Genomic DNA, 21875 nt, shown 5'->3' on the forward strand with positions numbered 1-21875 from the left:
CCCACCCCCATGCACCCATGCCTTACGTACCAACGCCCAGACCCTCAAACTTGGCTGCCAGGTCCTTCCTCCGTGCTGCCTCCTCAGCTTCAGACTCCAGGCGTGCCAGCACTCGGAGCAGCATACAGGCCCCAAGAGCTGAGGCCACAGCATTGGAGCCCTGGAGAGACAGAGACAGAGTCACGGATAGAGTTTAGAGTGAGGTTCACAGGGGGGCAGGGGAAGGAGGAGAGGTGGGGGTCAAGGTAAAGGGACAGAGGGACAGACCAGAAGTCATAAGTTAACCAGGTTCATTAGAAGTAAAGGATGAGGCAATGTGTGTAGATGAATCTGGAAGAAGCTGGTCATCAGGTGAAAAGTGTCAAAAGTCAGGTAGTTCAGGGACCAAGGGCTGGGACAGAGTTAGAATGACATCAGAGGCTACAGACAGGTCAAGAAGCAGCAGGAGATGTCCCCTAAAATGGCAGAGTAGAGAATTTCAAAATTCTGTCTCTCCATAAAAGCAACAGATAAGCTGGCAAAAACTGTCAGAGTCAACTTTCCCAGAATTCCAGAACTGAATATAAAACTTACAATGGGGATCCCTGGGTGGCGCAGCGGTTTAGCACCTGCCTTTGGCCCAGGGCACGATCCTGGAGACCCGGGATCGAATCCCACATCGGGCTCCCGGTGCATGGAGCCTGCTTCTCCCTCTGCCTGTGTCTCTGCCTCTCTCTCTCTGTCTCTCATGAATAAATAAATAAAATCTTTTTTTTTTAATAAATAAAATCTTTAAAAAAAAAAAGAAATTCTGGGGCTAAAAAGTGAAATGAAAAATTCACTAGAAGGCTCAACAGCAGTTTTGAGGAGGCAGAAGAAATAATGCATGAACTTGAACAGATCAATTGAGATTATCCAGTTTGAGGTGCAGAAAGAACTAAGATTAGGGATGCCTGGATGGCTCAGTCAGTTAAGCATCTGCCTTCAGCTCAGGTCATGATCTCAGGAATCCTGAGATCAAGACCCACATTGGATCCCTGCTCAGCAGGGAGCCTGCTTCTTCCTCTGCCCCTCACCCTACTTATGCTCTCTCACTCTTGCTCTTGCTCTCTCTCAATCTACGGGGTACTCTCAACCATACCAATTTATGCATAATGGGAGTCCCAAAGGGAGAAGACAGTGAGAAAGGGCTAGAAAAAATATTTTGAGATATAAAGAATATTTCAAGATATATATAAAGAATATTTTCAGTTTGGGGAACTGAAACTCCCTAAATTTTGATGAAAGACATGAATCTACACACCCAACAGCAAAGAAATCGAAGCAAGATAAGTTCAAATTGAATTATATTATTGAATAATATTATAATTATAATTAAATAAAATAATGATTATAATTATAATCAGGAGTGCCTGGGTGGCTCAGTCAGTTAAGCATCTGCCTTCGGCTCAGGACATGATCTTGGGGTCCTATAATCAAGCCCTGCTTCAGGGGCCTGCTTCTCCCTCTCCTCCCTGCTCATGCTGTCTCTCACTATCTCTCTCTCTCTCTCTCTCTCAAATAAATAAATAAAATCTTTTAAAAATATATCATAATCAAATTGTTGAAAGGCAAAAACAAAGAGAATCTCGAAATCAGCAAAAGAGAAGTGACTCTTCACGCATAAGGAATCTCAATAAGATTAACACATAGGATTAAATAATTATAATATGTATAATTATAAAACTATAAAACCCTCAGAAGATAACATAGGGATAAAACTTGATGACCTTGGATTTGGCAACAGTTACTTAGATATGACACCAAAAGCAAAAACAAAGAAAAACACAAATTGGACTTAATCAAAATTTAAAACTTTTGATGAATCAAAGGATGCTATGAACTGAGTGAAAAGACAACCCAAGGCAAAGGAGAATATACCTGCAAATTATATACCTGATAAGGGATTAATACCCAGAGCATATAAAGAACTCATACAATTCAACCACAAAAAACAAGACAAACAAACCAAATTTAAAAATGGACAAAGAGGGGCACTTGGGTGGCTCAGTCAGTTAAGCATCTGACTCTTGATTTCTGCTCAGGTCATGATCTCAGGGTTGTGAGATCAAGCCCCGCATCTGGCTCTGCGCTGGGCATGAAGTCTGCTTGGGATTCTCTCTCCCTCTCCCTCTGCCCCTCCCTACTTCCCTGTCTTAGAAAAACAAAAACAAAAACAGGGGATCCCTGTGTGGCTCAGTGGTCTAAGCACCTGTCTTTGGCCCAGGGCATGATCCTGGAGTCCCAGGATCAAGTCCCACATCAGGCTCCCTGCATAGGGCCTGAGTCTCCCTCTGCCTGTGTCTCTGCCTCTCTCTCTCTCTCTCTGTGTGTGTGTCTCTCATGAATGAATGAATAAAATCTTAAAAAAAAAAAAACAAGTTTTGGGGCACCTGCGTGGTTCAGTCATTTAGGTTGGGTCACATCTAACTTTTGATTTCAGGTCAGGTCATGACCTCAGAGTCATGACATCAAGCCCCACACTGGGTTTCATGCTGGGCATGGAGCCTGCTTAAGATTCTCTCCCTTTAAAAAAAAAAAAAGATTCTCTCCCTTTGGGCAGCCCGAGTGGCTCAGTGGTGTAGTGTCGCCTTCAGCCCAGGGTGTGGTCCTGGAGACCCGGGATTGAGTCCCGCATTGATCCCTTCATGGAGCCTGCTTCTCCCTCTGCCTGTGTCTCTGCCTCTCTCTGTGTGTCTCTCATGAATAAATAAATAAATAAATAAATAATCTTTTTTTAAAAGAAAGATTCTCTCCCTTTTCCTCTACTCCTCCCCACTTACTCTTACTCTCATGCTCTCTCTCTCTCTCTCTCAAAAAAAAAAAAAAAAGGTCAAAGAACTTAGCCATTTCTCAAAAGATATACAGATGGTCAATAAGCACAAAGATGCTCCATGTCACCAATCCTTAAGGAAACACAAATAAAAACCACACTGGGATGGCAATTATAAAACAAACAAACAGAAAATAACAAGTGATGGTGGAGATGTGGAGAAATTGGAACCCTTGTGCATCACTGGGGGGAATGTAAAATTGTGCAGCTGCTATGGAAAACAGTATGGCAGTTCTTCCACAACTTAAACCTAGAATAGTTATATGATCTAGCAGTTGCATACCTCGATATGTATTCAGAGCCTCAAAGCAGGGACTTGAAAAAAAAAAAAAAAAAAGCAGGGACTTGAACAGATATTTGTACTCCAATGTTCATAGCACTATTATTCACAATAGCCAAAAAGTCAAAACAACCCATGTAACTATCAAGAGATGAAGATACATAAACAAAACGTAGTGGATTTATCAATACTACAGAACATTATTCGGTAGCAAAATGGAAGGAAGCACGGATTCATGCTACAACTTGGATGCCCCACGAAAACACTATGCTAAGCGTAAGAAATTCAGTGCAAAGGGCCACATATAAGATGATTCTATTTCTATAAGACATCCAGAATAGGCAAGTCCATAGTGGCGGGGAGCAGATCAGTCATTGCCAGGAGCTGGGGAGGGAGGATGAAGAGTCAGTGCTAAATCAGTATGAGGTTTCTTTTTAGGATGATGAAAATGTTCTGGAACTAGACAAAGGTTGCTCAATGCAGTTAGTGAGTGTGCTAAAGGCAACTACTGAACTGTACAATTTAAGGTGGTTTAAATGGTGAATTTTATGTTATACGAGTTTTATCCCTTTTTAAAAAGATTTTATTTATTCATGAAAAACACACAGAGAGAGAGAGGCAGAGACATAGGCAGAGGGAGAAGCAGACTCCATGCAGGGAGCCTGATGTGGGACTCAATCCCGGGATTCCAGGATCACGCCCTGAGCCAAAGGCAGATGCTCAACCACTGAGCCACCCAGGCATCCCTATGAATTTTATCTCAATGAAAAATAATCACTATTTAACCCATGACTTGGGCTGAAAACAACCCAAGGCTAAAGAAGTCCTGGCAAGATATTTCTATGGCATAAAAATAGGTGCTATCTTAGATCCTTTTTTTGAAAAAGATTTTTTAATTTATTCATGAGAGACACAGAGAGAGACAGAGACATAGGCAGAGGGAGAAGCAGCTCCCTGTAGGGAGCTCAGTGTGGGACTCGATCCCAGAACCGTGGGATCACACTCTGAGCCAAAGGCAGATGCTCAACCACTGAGCTACCCAGGCGTCCTTACAGATCTACCTTCCTAGCTGGTGTCCTTGCTTCTAGTTTTGTCCCCTTCTACATTACAACTACAATGACGCATCTCCATTGCAAGTGTAACTATGTTTAAATGACTCCCTATCAGCTGCAGGATAACATCTCACTTCTTCATACAGGTAATCATTCTGAGAGAATGAGATCAATTCTCGTGCATGAACAACCAGAAATGCCCAATACATATTGCTAACGAAAAAACAAGTTATGAGAACTGCATGCTATCGGTGGGGGGAGGGGGGTGCCGGTGGTGGTGATGGGGAGCAGCAGTTGGAGTCATAGATCAGGAATGAAGGACGGGGTGGGTGTCCGAGTGACACTGGAGGTCAGGGAACCTTAAAGCTCAGGGACTGGGGTCCAGTAGGAATAAAGGACAGGGATGTAGAAGAAAGCAGAATCAGAGATCAAATCAGCACTCACCATCTCCCAGAAGTACAGGGCCATCTGAGCCCTGTTCAGTAGCAGCGCCCAGAGGAGCAGGTCACTCCAGGGGGCCTGCCCGAGGATAGCGTCCAGCGCGAGATCAGAGGCGGCCCTGTCTGAGAGCAGACACAACTGCAGGAGAAGGAGGCGTGGTGAGGACTGGCCCCTACCTGACTGCCCCCCAACCACCAGCTCCACCCAGTCCAGGCACACACGTCCCTCCTGGCCCACCCCCAGGTCTCCTTCTGTGCCTCCCCTGCCTCTCCCCACCACCACCACCACCATCACCACCACCACCACCACCACCACCACCATGCAGGCTCTCCTTACACTCTCCTTGCAGCCTTGGCCCTGGTAGGGATCCCTGGCGCCCCCAGCGCTGTACCTTGGCGCACATGTCTCCCCCAGCAGCATCCGCAGCACCTGCCCCACGTCAGGGGGTCGGGGCTCTGCAGAGGGTTTAAGGGCTGGGGTCTTGGTCCCTGAGTGGTGGGACGCCTGGTCCAAAAGGCTACGGATGAGTGAGTTGGGGGGTGCTGCACTGTAAAGCTGGGTCAGGCGCATCGGGGTCAGGAAGTGGCCCACGCTAAGGCCATGGGAGACAAGCAAGCGCACAAACTCGGGCCGGTCGTTCAGGAGGGCATCCATGAGGGAGGCTTCCAGGTGGATGGACTGGCAGGGGCAGGATGGATGGGGGAAGAGATGAGCACATAGATAGAAGGCCCGGTGAGGTCAGATGTTAAGGACAAGAGGTGGAGTGCAGAGCTACTGGATAGGTGGGTGGGTGGCTGGCTGGATGGGGAGAGTGGAAACAAGATAGGAACAGATGGACAATTAAGAGAAGGCTGGACCTTCTGGTCCAGGCCATAATGGAAGACCGCACCAGATGTGGAAGAAGTCAGGGAGGGAGGAGAGTGCATCCCCCTTGTCAGGATCCACAGCCCCACAGCCCTGCCCCCTCACCCGCCATTCAATGTCCCCCCGGAAGAGTTCACTCTGCGCAATGTCCACACGGTTCCAAGCCACAGCCAAACGCAACTCGTCCAGGTAAGCTGAAGCTTCAGAGCTCCCACAAGCTGAAAGTTAGAGAGAAAAGGAGTAAGGAGTCGGGGGCGGGGGCAGGGGAACTTTGGATGAATGTTTTGTTTCTATGTGAGATACCTGACATTTAAACCCCATATATAGTGGGTGTTGTTGGGGGGTGTCTGGGGTCATTAAGAAGTCGGGCTATTGCAAGCATAGGGTCATTAAAATTCAGGGCAGAGGGCAGACCAGCAGTCTAGAGTCCTCAAGAAGAAAGGGGGAATCAATTATCCATTTAATGTTTATTGAGGTAGATTATGGACCAGCCAATGGGAGGGATGGAGAAAAACTGGATACAGTTCCTGCCCTGAAGGAGATCATTCCAGAGAAATGTGTCCAGGAACCACATAACTACCCTCAAAGGGACTAATGCTCTTGGAGGTGGACACAAAATGGATAAGGACCCAGGGGAGGCTACACTCACAGAGGTGTGGAGTGATCCACGGGGCCTCCTAGAGGATGGGCATTGAGGTGGGGCTTTTGAAAGATGGGCAGGATTTGGAGGTGTGCATCTTAGATGAGAAAAGAAACTTCAAGGCAACAGGAGCGGCCTGAGCCAAGGTCTGGGTGCAAGAAAATATGAGATGTGATGGCAAATGTGAGTCACTCTGATTTCCTGGAAACATAGGGTATTTGTGAGAAGAAAGAGAAGAAAAATGAGCAGCAGAAGATGAGATTGGAAAAAATCCGAACATCAGAGGGGCTCTGGAAGACCCTGGAGGTCCTGGGGATCCCTGGGTGGCTCAGTGGTTTAGCACCTGCCTTCTGCCCAGGGCATGATCCTGGAGTCCCGGGATCAAATCCCACATCAGGCTCCCTGCATGGAGCCTGCTTTTCCCTCTGCCTATATCTCTGCCTCTCTCTCTCTCTCTCTCTCTCTCTCTCATGAATAAATAAAATCTTAAAAAAAAAAAAAAAGATCCTGGAGGCCAAAAAATAAATAAATAAATAAATGAGGAAGAACAAAAGGCCTTTAAAACTTTGACCCTTGGAAAAATAAAAAAACTGACCCTTGGGCAGCCCGGGTGGCTCAGCGGTTTGGCACCTGCCTTCAGCCCAGGGCATGATCCTGGAGACCCGGGATCGAGCCCCGCATCGGGCTCCCTATGTGGAGCCTGCTTCTCCCTCTGCCTGTGTCTCTGCCTCTCTCTGTGTGTATGTGTGTCTCTCATGAATAAATAAAATCTTAAAAGAAAAAAAAACTTTAACCCAAAAATCAACAGATTCAAACATCTATGGTTATCGAGGAGCCTGAAAAATCTGAAGCCTCCAGTGGTTCCAAGAAGTCAAGCAAAGTCTAGACAGCTCTCAGCGCACTTGTGCCATGGAGTTAGTTTTTCCTTCTGCCTCCACTGGCTCTTCAACAATTTCCAAAACAAAGGAGGGACTTTCATCACATTTTGGTTGTTTCAAAAACTGCAACTAGGCAATCCAGCGGAGTGCAGATGAACAATGGGCTCTGAGGCAGGCGGACCTCGGATCTAATCCCAGTTCCACCAATACCAATTGACGGTCTTCAAGTAAGCTGCTGGACCTTGGGAGCCTTGGTTCCCTCATCTATAAAATGGGAATAATAATGGTACCCACATTGTAGCACTGTTCTCAGTAATAACTGCGGGATGAAGTTGCAAACAGAGAGGACTCTGTGACTGGACCAGTGAAACCGCTAAGGCCAGTGCTTGAGCAAACAGGTCCAGAGAGACGCAGTCACATGTCTAGGGTCACACATATTATAATATATATAGGATCCAAGCTGGGCATGGAACCCAACCCAGGGCTTGAACTCATGACCCTGAGATCAAGACCTGAGCTGAGATCAAGAGTTGGAGGCTTAGGGCAGCCCAGGTGGCTCAGCAGTTTAATGCCACCTTCAGCCCAGGGTGTGATCCCAGAGACCCGGGATCGAGTCCTGCATTGGGCTCCCCGCATGGGGCCTGCTTCTCCCTCTGCCTGTGTCTCTGCCTTTCTCTCTGTATGTGTCTCTCATGAATAAATAAATAAAATCTTAAAAAAAAAAAAAAGAGTTGGAGGGTTAATCAGCTGAGCCCCCCAGGCGCCCCTACCCTATATTTCTTTTCAAATCCCAGAAGCAAATTCACAGTGGGATTTTCTAAGATTCTATAAATCTCTCCGACTTTCCTCACTGTTTCAAGAGGAGGGGGAAAAGAAGGTTTATAATATCCTGCTTTATATTCTGCCTTAATATGTCTCCCCAATTATCACCTAGATCTCCCCCCACCCTTCACGCTCACTGTGTCCCATATGGAGCTCAGCATCTAACCCCAGAATCCACCCTCCCTGGGTTCTGCATCTCAGGGACAGCCCCTTTGTCCACCCAAGTCAATGAGGCACATTCCTCTGCTCTGTGCTGTTCCTGCTCCTCCAGTCCTTCACATCCCCCAGCTCATCAGTCCCCAGATCCCATCCTTCTAGCCCCCTGGCTCTCTCTGCCCAGCCCCACATCCCCCTGCAAGCAGGATTGGAGGATCATGGGCAAATATACACCAACTGCTCAGCACAGTGCACATGCTCTTAGAACTTTCTTTTATTTTATTTTATTTATTCATGAGAGACACAGAGAGAGAGGCAGAGACACAGGCAGAGGGAGAAGCAGGCTCCATGCAGGGAGCCTGACGTGGGACTCAATCCCGGGTCTCCAGGATCGTGCCCTGGGCCGAAGGCAGCACTAAACCGCCAAACCGCTGAGCCACCGGGGCTGCCCCAGTGCACATGCTCTTAAGGAACATGCATCGCCTCCTCCTTCCTTCCTCACCTGTCAGAAACCCCATCCTTTCATCTCTGCTATCACTGAACCTGCCCAGCCATCTCCAATTTCCTCAGCAGAGTGGGATCCCTTCCACATCTGCAGGCAACTGACTGACAAAACTATCCCTGCAAACCACCTCTTACAGAGTCTCCCTGTTTTCTCCCCAGAGGCTTGTGAGTTAACTTCTGTGAAGTGAATCAGATTTGTTCGCTGACTTCCATTTGCTATTTACAAAATGTGTCCCCATGGGAAATGGAATTTTATTAAGAAGAGCTCCCTGGGCACCTGGGTGGCTCAATCAGTTAAACAGCCGACCCTTGAGCTCAACTCAGGTCTTGATCTCAGGATTGTGAGTTCAGGCCCCCGTGTTGGGCTCCACGCTGGGGAGCCTACTTAGAGAGAGAGAGAGAGAGAGAGAGAGCTTTCATTTATTGGCCCATCCCTGGAGACTAGGCACTGTTCATAAGCTGTCCCTGAGGCTCACAACACTCCTGCAAGATATCATCTCCACTTTTCAGAGAAAGAAACTAAGTAAGGCTCAGAGAAGGGAAGTCTCTTTCTCTCTCAAGGTCATGCAGAAAGGGAGGGGCCAAACTGGTATTCCAATTCAGCTTCATCTGACTCCAAAGTCAAAAGTTACTGCTCTTGGGGATCCCTGGGTGGCTCAGCGGCTCAGTGGTTTAGTGCCTGCCTTTGGCCCAGGGCGTGATCCTGGAGTCCCAGGATCGACTCCCACATCAGGCTCCCTGCGTGGAGCCTGCTTCTCCCTCTGCCTGTGTCTCTGCCTCTGTGTGTGTGTGTGTCTCTTATGAATAAATAAAATCTTAAAGAAAAAGTTACTGCTCTTTCTGCCACACCACAGAGCACGATGGACACAGCTGGGGTGGGGACCTGGGATAAAGAGCAAATTATAAATTGACACTATGCCTCTTGGGGGTTTTTATCTAAGTAGGTGTTTTCCCTGTTAAACTCTGACACCAGGGCACCTGGGATGGTTCAGTGGTTGAGCAACTGCCTTCAGTTCAGAGCATGATCCCAAGGTCCTGGAATCAAGTCTTGCATCAGGCTCCCCACGGGAGCCCGCTTCTCCCTCTGCCTATGTCTCTGTGTCTTTCATGAATAAATAAATGAAATATTTAATTAATAAATAAATAAATAGCACCTCCTCCTTGTCTCTTTACTGACAGCGGTCTCCCCCTCCACGTTTTGGTCTTCAATTTTACATAAGGTTGTGTTAAAAAAAACTCTGGTAGGATCTGTGGTCCTTCAGAGCAAGAAATGGGTCTGCTTTAGTCTCTGGAGCCTGGGATGATGTTTCTGGAATGAATATCCCCATCCCCAGCCTCTACCAGATGGCCATTATGTTCCCTACCTTGGCTTTCATCATCCATTCCTTTTTTTTTTTTTTTTTTTTTACTTTTTTTTTTTTTCATCATCCATATCAGGAGTTCCTCAATGGCCACCAATTCTCTGGTTTATCTCTGACCCCCCTACTCCCCAGTGCTTAAAACATATTGGAGCCATGTAGGAAAGGAAGAAACAGTGAGTAGGTAGATAGATGGAAGAATGGATGGATGGATGAATCAAAGATGGATGGATGGATGGATGGATGGATGGATGGATAGACGAATAGAAGAATAATAACTGGATGGAACTGTCAATGGATATGTGGATGGCCAGGTAGAAGGATGGGTGGAAGGCATGATGGATGGATGATTGGATGGATAAAAGAATGAAGGATGGATGGAATAATGAGTAGATGGAAAGATCAATGTATAGATGGATGGATGAAAGCATGTATCTGACAGAAAGTAATGTTGATACATAATGAAAGTATCTTGGGAAACTGTCCAAATAGCCCCATGCAAACTCCCAAGAACCACTTGCTAAGGGAATAATAAAAAGGAAAGAGATAAAAAAGGAACCTAACTTTAGAGAGAGTATGGCTAAAGTGCCCAGGCTGGGAAAGGTGTCCAAAGTTGACCTGAGAGAGGAGGAGAATTCAGGGGTCCAAGGCTTACCCTTGACAAGGGCCTTCAGAACAATGGTCTCAAATTCCTCAGGGCCATCCTCAGTTGAATAGACAGTCAACAGCTCCTTCCGGGTCATGATCCTCTCCACCTGCAGAATGCCACATTCTGCAAACCCCAGCCCAACTCCACTGGGGCTGTGTCCACAGAGTCACAGGAGACCATTCCCTCCAGGACCTAGTGGTATAGATGCCCAGCACTCTCTGCTCCCAGAACCTGGGAGTCTGGGCCCCCGGGGCCTCTCCTCTCTCAAATCCATGAGTCTGGGCCTCCAATCCCCTCTTTGCTGAGATCCAGGACTCCAAGTCCTCAGCATCCTCGTCTTTCAACACTGAGGGACCCAGGTCCCCAGCTCCCTCCCATATCAGGATTCAGAGTTGAGCTCCCAGTGTCATACCTGGGCCTGCAGGACCTCAGGGTCACCTTTGGGAAAGAAACGCCTAATGCGATTCCGGGCTTCCCCTTGCAGGCTCCCTCTTCTCCCTGGAGCCAGAGTGTCTTCCAGGATCTCCGCCAGGCAATCTGCAGCTCCCCCAGACCCAGCCACCAGGAGGCAGGGGAGCTGAGCCTCAGTGGCATTCTCTATTTGCTACAGGTTAGAAGGGCAGTCAGGTCAGGGAAGGCAGGTGTTCATCCCACCCAGAGTCCAGATCCCCAGCCCTCTCCTCTCCTAAGATTCAGGTGCCAGGAATCAGGGACTCCAGCCACCTCCCCACTTAGACCCTTTACCTTCAACATCTTCTCATCACCATCGATCAAGAGGAGGAGCACAGGGATGTCAATTCCAGTCCCTGAGGAAAAGAGAGATGGGGGCTTGGTCACCTCCCATCAGCCTTTGCCTGGGACAGGAAAGAACCACATTTCCCATGAGTCTCTGGGACAAACTTAGCTTCTGCTTAATCCTGTGTCCTGAGGCTCACGGGAGTTGTCACATTTTTGAGCACGTTGAAAGGGACCAGATTTTGAAGACAGTAATACTTGACTTCCCAGGGGAGCAGGGGACTGAGGGCCTAGACTCCCAAATGAGGCAGGTATTTACTACATGAGTCACTCCTGTAATTGGTTAATGACCCAGGGGGGAGGAAAGGATGGAAGGTCAAACAGAAATGCAGGAAATAAGGACTATCTAGGGGTCCTGGCTGGCTTAGTTGATAGAGCATGTGACTCTTGGGTTGGGGTTTTGAGTTTGAGTCTCATGGTGGGTGCAGAGACTACTTAAAAATAAAATCAAAGAAAGAAAGAACTATCTAAATACAATAAAGACATTTCCCAAAGCCTAACAACAAAATCATGTAAGATAGTTTTCTACTAATTCCCAGTAAAATAACAAACAAGAAAACATTACTTCTATCCACACACATCCAGGAGCTTTGAGCTAATGCAGTCATGCAAGAAGTAAAATTGGAATGCAAACTATTATTTCTTTTTAAGCTGGAAGAGACAAAGGTATCTATGGGAAGAAAACATGATTTAGATTCTTAGAAATTAGAAGGAGTCCACTCAAAATAAATAAATATTAATAAGAGAATGTAAGAGGATTGATACAGAAAAATATACACAAAAACAAAAAACTTTTCTCCAAACTAGTAATGTCTCCTAACCCTGTTTTCATAAAAATGTTAAATATCCAGGAATTAATTCATCCTGAAAAGGATGAAATTTTTATGAGGAAATTAACAATCCTTACTTAAGGACAGGCTTGAATAAATGGAAAAACAAGTATCATGTTAACCTATCAGAAAGCGACACATAAATTCAGTGCAGCTTCACGGAAAGAGGGGGATAGGAGGAGTTTGGAGGTGTCTGTTTATGAAGTGATCGTGAAGACAACATGGCTTCCCATTTGGAAGAAAAGAAATGTAGACTCCCTTCCTCAAAACATGTAAAAATCATTTCCAGATGGATTAAAGGCTTAAATATAAGCTACTAAAAAGAAAACATACAGAGAATATTTGTATAGCATTGGTGTGAGATGGACCTTTCTTAAAACACAGGAAACCAATTAGCCATAAAAGAAACAAAGGGGCTCCTGACTGGCTTGGTTGGAAGATCATGGGACTCTTGATCTCGGGGCCATGAGTTCAAGCCCCACCTTGGGTGTAGAGAGGACTTAAATAAATATACTTCTTAAAAAATAATAAGAAAAGAAACAACAATATATTCAACTACATAAAAACGATAGAATTTTTATAGAAATAAACACCATAATAAAAGTCTTTTTTTTAAGATTTATTTATTTATTCATGAGAGACATACAGAGAGAGAGGCGAAGACATAAGCAGAGGGAGAAGCAGGTTCCTTGCAGGGACCCCGATGCGGAACTCAATCCCGGGACCCCAGGATCATGCCCTGAACTGAAAGTAGATGCTTAACCACTGAGTCACCCAGTCATCCCGAAAGTCTTTTTATTTTTAACAAGGTATGGCTATTGACAGGATACAAAGAATTCCCTCAAAAAGATAAGAAAGAAATAACCCAATTCAAATATGTGCAAAGAATATGAATAGACAGGACACCTGGATAGCTCAGTGGTTGAGCATCTGCCTTCAGCTCAGGTCGTGATCCCGGGGTCCTGCTTCTCCCTCTGCTTATGTCTCTGCCTCTCTCTGTGTCTCTCATAAATAAATAAATAAATAAATAAATAAATAAATAACTTTTAAAAATAAATAAAATGAAATAAAGAAAATGTTTACAAAGAAACAGCTTTTGGTTTAATTTTCTCCACTGTGCATTTGTTTCTATTTTGTTGGCTTTCTGCCCTTGTCTTTATTATCTCCTTGTTTATACTTTTCCTAATTTTCACTTGCTGTTCTTTTCCTAGGATGTTTTTAATTTAATTTTTTTCCAGGGCAGCCCAGGTGGCTCAGCGGTTTAGCTCCACCTTCAGCCCAGGGCCTGATCCTGGAGACCTGGGATCGAGTCCCATGTCAGGCTCCCTGCATGTAGCCTGCTTCTCCCTCTGCCTGTGTCTCTGCCTCTCTCTCTCTCTCTCTCCATGTCTCTCATGAATGAATGAATAAAATCTTTAAAAAAAATTTTTTTCCAGATTTTATTTTTAAGTTATCTCTACATCCAAGATAGGACTTGAACTCACAGTCCCAAGATCAAGAGTTGTATGCTCTACTGACTGAGCTGGCCAGAGCTCTTCTAGTTGTTGTTGTTGTTACTTTTCCTGAAGGCTTAAATCCCTGATTTTCAGCCTTTCTTCCTTTTTTGGATACATGCATTTAAGTCTATAAGTTTCTCTCTAGATACCAATTTAGCTGCACCCCAAAAGTGCTGCTATGTCATATATTCCTTACCATCCAGTTCAAAATATTTTGTCTTTTTTTTTTCTTCTTTGACCCGTGAGTTACTTATAGACTACAACTTGTGCAGTGATATGGATGAACCTCACAGAAATAATGTGGAATATAACCGGCCAGATTCAAGAACATGCAGACTGTGTAGGATTCTGTTCCCATGAAGCCCAGGTGCAGCCAGAATCACTGCCCAGGCTCCAGGCACCACTGGGGCAACCCTGGGGTGCGGGATGGAGAAGGTTCCTGGGGGCTGGTGAAGTGTTTTGAGATGTGGGTGCTGTTTTGGCATGTGGGTTCAGTTTCATAAAATCTCACCGAGCCATTCACTTTATTGTAGTTTAGATTTTGAGATAAAGATTTTTTTAAAAGAGAACAAATAATGGGAGATGGTGCTTGACTGGGGGAGCTCCTCCGTCCTTTGGTCCCCAAACCTCAAGCTGGTTGGACCACGGACCCAAGCCTTGCGCCCCCGTCCCTACTGGAGGAGGCCACTCACCTCCCACGCCTGTCTTCTGCTGGGCCACGTAGGACTCAAAGCGCAAGCGGAAGCGGTTCTCACCGCCCAGGCGGCCGTGGGTGCCGTCGTCCACCAAGAAGAAGGCCGAGTAGTTGTAGTCGAGAGGAAACTGGACCCTGTCCTCAGGCTCACCGCGCCATGGGTACCTCGCGGGGAAGGAGCCCTGGGGACATGCCACCAGACCAGTGTTTTCCCAGCAGGGCCAGCAGGACCAGCCCCTCCTCCCTCAGACCCAGGGTCGGGGTCCCCAGCCTCCTCCACCCTCAGACCCAAGAGTCCAGGCCCCCACCCCCTCCTCCCTCAGACCCAGGAATCCTGATCCCAGCCCTTCTTCCCTCAGACTCAAGATTCCCAGCCCCCTCCTTTTCCAAGACTTCTGGGTCCCACCTTGGGGTTGGTGAGGGTGTCTCTATTCCGGACCACACCCCAGGGGGCCATGCCCATGGCCACCACCTTGGTGCCCCCGGTGCTGGCCGTTTGGTGGTCCCGCACAGCCACACCGACATGCCGGCCAATGCCTCTGTGCAGCCCCCCGGTGACAATCCAGGCCCCTATACAGAGACACAGGGAGTGACGGTGAGGTCAGAGACATGGATGTGGGGAGACAGAGAGAGAGAGACCAAAACCCCTTGAGAGCTGCGGGGAGACTGCGTGCCAGAGAAGTGGGAGAGATGGGCAGCGGCCCGGGCGTGGGAGGCACGGCCAGCCCCCCGACCTCAGTCACCTGTGCTCTGGGCAGCCCGCACCAGCCCACGTCGCAGCAGGTCCTGCAGCCATGTCTGGAGGATGGGACCCCCAGATCCCCCCAACACTGACACCACCAGGTTTGGGGCCCGGAAGCCCCACGTCCGCGTGACCAGATTATAAACTGCAGCTGGATCCGTGCGGTCAGAGAGCCGGAGGAACTGTGGACACACAGGAGGAGGGGACACAGGGCAGGGGACAGTGACCCAGAGAGAGGGAGACAGAGACAGACAAAGGGACAGAGACACAGAGAACAGAGATCCAGATGGAGAAGGGTGGGAGGACAGTAACCCAGGAGGAAGGGACAGAGACCCAAAGAGAGGGGAACAGACTTAGAAAGACAGGGGTCGAGGGAGAGAGACGCAGGGAGAGGTGAAGACAGGGTTGGGCAAACGGGGAGACAGCACTCAGCTGTGGCACCCCAAGACCGACTCTGGGAGCCCCTGAGGCATGCAGCCCCCCTCGCGGACCCCAACCCTGCCCAGACATGCAGGTCTCACATTGCTGGCCTTGCGGCCTGCGCCCAAGAAATCCAGGTCCCCATAGGCATCGGTGGGCTTCTCGGTGGTGTGCAAATCACTGTCCCACACAGTCACCATGGCCGCCCCAAAGGCATCCTCCACAGCTACTGACGGGTGGGTGCTCCGGGGACGCCCACACTGGCACAAAGTTCCTCTGGGAAGGGGAGGGTAGGGAGAGCATGAACCCCAGGGGTGGCGCCCCCTCCACACCCTAAGGATCCCATCAAAGCACCCCCTGAAGTAGCCACACTGTCCATGCTGACCCTGGTACTGCCCCTTCCTGGGGTGCAAGACCATCCAGAGCCAACTGGTCCACCAGCAGGAAGCCGTAGAGGTTCAGGGAGGCTGGAGGGAAGGTCTCCAGGGTCCCACCCTCCCTGCGACCTGCCAGACCTGGGGCCTGTGTGGAGAAGTGCCAGCAGCCATCAGGGGCCGGCCTGGGTGCCCCCAGTCCAAACAGATGATACTCCACCCGGAAAGGAAAATCCAGAGTGCTTAGAGGGCGCTCAGAGGGTGGGGCACGTGTGTGACTTTGGGCCTCACTTCCCTGAGCCCACATATCCTCTTTGGATCAAGACAATGGTCACACAGCCTGCTTCGTGGAACTATGGGGCAGCGTCAGTGAAATCACACGGTGTTTTCTGAAATGAGGGCTGCATTCCAGACTCAGGCGGAGAACCCACTCCAGGGGAAGGCCACCCGGAGCTTTAAATAGCCTCGAATAACACTGAATAACGGCCAGAAAGTCATTCCTTTTCTAGTCATTCCTGATGACTGACAAAGAGAGAGGTTTAGCTGGGTGCTAGAATATCTTTAAGGCCCTAACCTTTTGCTACTCTTTTTCCCCCTCATTTATTTAAGTAATCTCTACACCCAAGGTAGGGCTCGAACCCACAGCCCAGAGATCTAGAACCACATGCTCACACAGACTGAGACAGCCAGGAGCCCTGCTCCTCCTTTTTTTTTTTTTTTTTTTAACAGAGAGAAGTCAGCCTTGGGCTCAGAAAATTGGGCTGCCAACAGCATCCAGTTAGAAGGTAAATATCTTCGTTTGCTTCTCACTGTGATGGTCTTTTCCGGCTGGTTTCTTTCTCTGTGTGGCAAATGGAAGTTTTTTCATTTATGATAGTCATGGATGAAACCTTTTTTCCCTTAAACGTTCAAGTATCCCTTGCACCCCTTAAATAAATGTACTGGTGATTGGCACCTGCTTTTTAAAGAACAAATAACATGGGTTTGGGGAATGAAGAATTTACTTGAAAATGTATCTAAATCTCATTGGTCCCTGGTTCCAGAAGGGATTCAGATAGTGGAGGACACCCAAATTTACACAAGCAGAGTGAGCCTTGGGGCGACTGGGTGGCTCAGATGGTTGGGTGTCTGCCTTCGGCTCAGGTTGTGATCTCTAGGTCCTGGGGTAGAGCCCCACGTCTTCATCAGGCTCCCTGCTCAACGGGGAGTCTGCTTCTCCCTCCCCCTACCCCTCCCCCCACTCATGCTCTCTCTCTCTCTCTCTTTCAAATGAATAAATAAAATAAAATTTAAAAAGCAGAGTGAGCCTTGACTAAGGATCAATTTTTTCTTAAAGATTTTATTTATTCATGAGAGACACATACAGAGGCAGAGACACAGACACAGAGAGAAGCAGGCTCCCTGCAGGGAGCCCGATGTGGGACTCTATTGTGGGACTGGATCCTGGGACTTGGGGATCGGCCCTGAGCCTCAGGCACTCAACCACGGAGCCACCCAGGTGCCCCTTAAGGACCAATTTTATGAAAGAACACCACTGGTGATACATGGATTTGTTAAAAGTTATAAAGACGCTGAAAGAATGGCCATCAATCCACACACAGGATGAACAGAATACACTCAGTCCAGCTCCAGAGACAAGGAGAGTGAAAGACAAACACGTCCTTCCTCATTCCTGAGTCCACCTTCAGCGACCCAACATGCCTCAGTTTACCCTCTGGATCCTTTCACCTATCTCAACCCCATCCCTGGACCCCCTCATTACCTTCCAACTACTTCACACTAGTCCTTATAGACAGAACGTCATGGAATGTTCCAGAATCTAAGCTGTTTTCTAATATAGTAGACCATAGCCATATGTGGCTCTTTACATTTAAATAAATTAAAATTGAATACAATTAAAAATTCAGTTCCTAGATCATGCTGGCCACATTTCATTTTTGTGTTGTTTTTTTTTCTGGCCACATTTCAACTGCTCTGGGAGCCATATGTGGCCAGTGGCTGCCATATTGGATATGGATATAGAACATTTCCCCTGTTGCAGAAAGTTCTGGTGGACAGAACTGGCAGATTCCCCACCCTGCACGTCTCACCTCCTACCTCCCTTCCTCTTCGTGACCACTAAAGCTGAAACGTTCCTGATAAGATCAGCAATTACCCCTATAACCCCAAATATAATGGCCTCTATTCAGGTCTCTTGTGTCTATCACAAAATGGCATCGGTCCCAGGTTCTAAAGAATCCTCTCCTTCCCTTGGCAGGGCACAGGCTCCTCTGGCTGCCTAGTCCCCGCCTCATCTGTGGCTTTCTTTCTCTATGCCTCCCTTGAGTGTAGGTGTTCCCAGAGCCCTGGGGCCATATGGCTACCCCATGTGGGTCTCAAACTTAATGTCCCAGGGGCCAAGCAAATAATTTAGGGGAAAGAACCATCAGGTGGAGGAGAACTGGGCGGCTCAGTCTGTTAAGCAGCTGCCTTGGGCTCAGGTCATGATCTCAGGGTCCTGGGATCCAGCCCCCATGTGTCCAGCTCCCTGCTCAGCGTGCAGCCTGCTTCCCCCTCTCCCTCTGCCTGCCCTCCAATTGTGTTCTCTCTCTCTCTCTCTCTCTCTCTCAAGTAAATAAATAAAATCTTTAAAAAAAAAAAAAAAGAAAGAAAACGAAAAAGCAGCTTCAGGTGGAAAACAAGTGAATGTGCTGCTGGAGGCTGTGGTGACTTGAGGTGGTAGGTTTTTTTAGAAAAACTCTTCCAGGGGTGCCTAGGTGGCTCAGTAGGTTAAGCATCTGCCTTAGGTGGCTCAGGTGATGATGTCACGTCATGATCTTAGGGTCCTGGGATCAAGCCCTGCATCAGGCTCCCTCACTGAGCCCTGCTTCTCCTTCTTCCTCTGCCTCTCCCCACTGCTCATGTGAGAGCTCTCTCTCTCTCTTTCTCAAATAAATAAATAAATCTTTAAAAAAAAAAAAACTCGGGACACCTGGGTGGCTCTGCAGTTTAGTGCTTGCCTTTGGCCCAGGGCGTGATCCTGGAGTCTGAGGATCGAGTCCCACATCAGGCTCCCTGCATGGAGCCTGCTTCTCCCTCTGCCTATGTCTCTGCCTCTGTGTGTGTGTGTGTGTGTCTCATGAATAAATAAATAAAATCTTAAAAAAAAAAAAAATCTTCCATCCAAAAAAAAAAAAGTCATCGAATTGCCCATGCCCCTTCCCCAACTTCTTTACACATTTTTCCCAGTGACATTTCACCTACTTTCACAGTTCCAGTCACCATCTACAACTAAGTTTTTTTTTTTTGTTTTTTGTTTGTTTGTTTGTTTTTTACAACTAAGTTACAATCCCATGGTCTGCCAGGTCCTGGACCAGAGGTCTGGGAGCCATCCTCCCACCATCCACTCCCCTCTTACTCCTCAAATCCGTCAATCCCCAAGCTCGCATCCCTGTCCCCACACTGTGTCCCCACAGCAGTGGCCTGACTCAGGCCTCTTCCCGGCTCACTCAGACCCTCACCAGCCTCTTCCTCGGCTCCCTGAACTGTGGGATTGTCCCCAAGATGGGGAATCCAAGAGGACAAACGAGTCTGGGGGACGTCACCAAGCTCATTGCAGGCCCTCAAGTGTCAGGGGACTAGGGGACACCGCAGACCTGGGTCTGGGACTTCTGTCCAGCATTCAAGAGATCTTAGTTGTAACTTAGTTGTAAAAAAAAAAAAAACAAAAAAAACCAACTTAGTTGTAGATGGTGACGGGAACTGTGAAAGTAGGTGAAATTTTTCCCGTGACATCCTCACCCAGCCCCTGGAGGCTCCCTCCACACCCAGAGAAACTCCTGCCCCTCCCACTCCCCAGCACCCCAGGCCAAGGTCCTGGCCCTGAGGGGAGTGAAGTCTGGCCCTGCCCTCTTCCTCAGAGGCCTCCTGCTCCTTGAACTTTGCTCCATTCTCAATTCCAACGGGCACTGTCACGGTCGATGGCGGGCAGTTTGCACATGCCCTTCCCATGGCTTTGAATCCGCGCTCTTCTCTCCATACTGTCTTCAACTGTCAAATTCCAACTCATGCTTCAAATGCCACCTCACTGGCTCCCCTCCACCAGAAGTCACCAGTGACACCCTGGGTTCCCTCCCTGGCCTTAGCCAGACCCTCCTCGAGGGGTCCCGTGGAACCCCAGCTGCATGTCTTTCAGAGCTCCCAGCTCCCTGCCTTCTGGTCCTCTTCCAGCCAGATCAGAGATCTTTAAACTGTCTTGGCACACTCCCCATCAGTAAAGAGGTTTAGGGCACTCACCCCCAATAATGTAGGTCTTTATCTATAAATGTTTATTTTATACATCCTTGTAAGCTATTCCCCACTAATATGGCATACACACACTAGGTTAGTAATGTTGACATTTCCCACACCCCAAAGATTGTCTTGAAAACAACTTCAAAGCCAGAGTCCACTGGAGAGACCTTCCCAGAATGCCAGGAGCTCCTCAAGGTAGGCAAACACCCCAGGGGACTCATGCAAGTGCCCCTGGCCACCGAGCCCAAGCACAGGGCCTGCAAAAGGTAGAAACTACTACCTTCCGGTGATAATTGCAGGCATTCTCTGGTGCAAACCACGTGCCAAGCACCATTCGAGAAATATCACAAGCAGGAACTTGTTTAAATCCTCCCAATACATGCCCACTCAGGAGGTAGGGCCTCTCTTTTTGTCCAGCTGACAGACGAGGCCCAGAGAGGTGAAATGATTTACCCAAGGTCACACAGCACCAGTCCCAGGTAACATCTGAACCTTGGCAGGGGCTGTGCTCCTGATAATTATGCTCCCTTGGAGCACAGAAGGAAGGCTTCTTGGATGAATGAATGAATGAATGAATGAACGAACAAATGAGTGAAACAGAAAGCCAAAAGAGAAAGACAAAGAATGTGAAGCAAGAAGACACAGAGACGCAGGGAATGAAAGAAACAGAACGGAGCCCTGGGGCTGTAACACATACCCTGCCCGGGGAAGGGAAACTGGAAGAGTCCGCTGGACCCAAATCCTACCCAAATCCTACCCGGAGGGAGAGCGCCACCAGGGCACGCCCTTGGGAGTGTCCGCAGTGACAGGAGGGGGGGAGGGGGGCGAGGGGGGGGGGTCAGCGGGCCGGGGACGCTGGGGGGACGCTCCGAGGGTCTGTCCCAGGGGCGAATCCTCACCCCGCATCTGTGAGGTCAACGATGAAAGTCGTGCACGTCTTCTTCTTGAAGATCTTAGGGATCCAGCTCTGGGGACAGGAACAAGGGGTGGGAGGGCTCCAGCTGAGTCCTATCGGACACGGAGTCACCCACCCCGCACCTCGGGGCCCAGGAGTTCGGGACCCCAGTGTTTTCCTTCCCCGGCCTCAGGACTCCCCTAGCCCCCCACCTATCTGTCCCCAAAGGACCCAGGGGTCCGGAGCCCCCCAACCTCCGAAGCCTCCCCCCGCCAGGCCCCCTCCTTCGTCCGACCCCAGAATCTGGGTCTCCAGCGCCCTCCTCCCTGGGAACCAGGAGGCCAAGCCCCCGGCTCCCTGTTCCTTCAGACCCGGGAATCCGGCCGCAGTACCTGCTCCTTCTCCGGACCGACCATGCTGCCGCAGCCGCCGCAGCCTCCGCAAGCGATCCAGCTCCCCAACACTCGCTCCACCAACCCCGATTCCAGACCCGCCCAGGACAAACCGGATCCGCCACTTCCCAGCTCAGCCTGGGGCGGGGCAAGGTCTGGGGGGGGCGGGGAGTCTCGTGGATGCGTCGAGGGAGAGGCGGGGCCAAGGGCCAGATGGGCCGGCCTGACAGAGACCCAGAGGAGGACAGAGATCCAGAGAGGGGGGGGCAGAGATCCAGAGAGAGGAGGACAAAGATCCAGAGAGAGGGGGACAGAGACCCAGAGAGAGGGAGCCAGAAACCCAGAGAGAGGGAGACAGAGATTCGGGGGGGCAGGAAGAGAAACCCAAAACTAAGGTATTAGAGACCAGAGAGAGAGGACAGAGATCCAGAGAGAGGGGGACAGGGACCCAATATAGAATGCCAGAGATA

The 21875-nt window shown here is 48.8% G+C and overlaps 1 protein-coding gene across 5 annotated transcripts in view; it reads right to left on the bottom strand.

Annotated features, from left to right (window-relative positions):
• The window catches only part of TRPM4 (transient receptor potential cation channel subfamily M member 4), a 40165-nt gene extending 18590 nt beyond the window's left edge, over positions 1–21575 (bottom strand). For 2 of the 5 annotated variants that reach the window (XR_005354521.1, XM_038528276.1), the window contains exons 1-13: positions 21406–21575; positions 21018–21085; positions 15574–15748; positions 15054–15234; positions 14717–14880; positions 14309–14492; positions 11240–11301; positions 10908–11099; positions 10502–10601; positions 5594–5706; positions 4961–5302; positions 4628–4762; positions 31–160 (exon numbers count right to left, since the gene is read on the bottom strand). Coding sequence is in view for 4 of the 5 variants with exons in the window: in XM_038528276.1 (XP_038384204.1) it covers positions 31–160; positions 4628–4762; positions 4961–5302; positions 5594–5706; positions 10502–10601; positions 10908–11099; positions 11240–11301; positions 14309–14492; positions 14717–14880; positions 15054–15234; positions 15574–15748; positions 21018–21085; positions 21406–21429 (1870 nt within the window). In the remaining variant the exon portion in view is untranslated. Of the gene's footprint in view, positions 1–30; positions 161–4627; positions 4763–4960; positions 5303–5593; positions 5707–10501; positions 10602–10907; positions 11100–11239; positions 11302–14308; positions 14493–14716; positions 14881–15053; positions 15235–15573; positions 15749–21017; positions 21086–21405 lie in introns of those variants that run through there. The other 3 variants (XM_038528274.1, XM_038528275.1, XM_038528277.1) reach the window with 3 other exon arrangements.
• Between the last annotated feature and the right edge of the window lie 300 nt (positions 21576–21875).

The sequence above is a fragment of the Canis lupus genome, chromosome 1, assembly GCF_011100685.1.
Source record: "Canis lupus familiaris isolate Mischka breed German Shepherd chromosome 1, alternate assembly UU_Cfam_GSD_1.0, whole genome shotgun sequence".
NCBI lineage: Eukaryota > Metazoa > Chordata > Mammalia > Carnivora > Canidae > Canis > Canis lupus.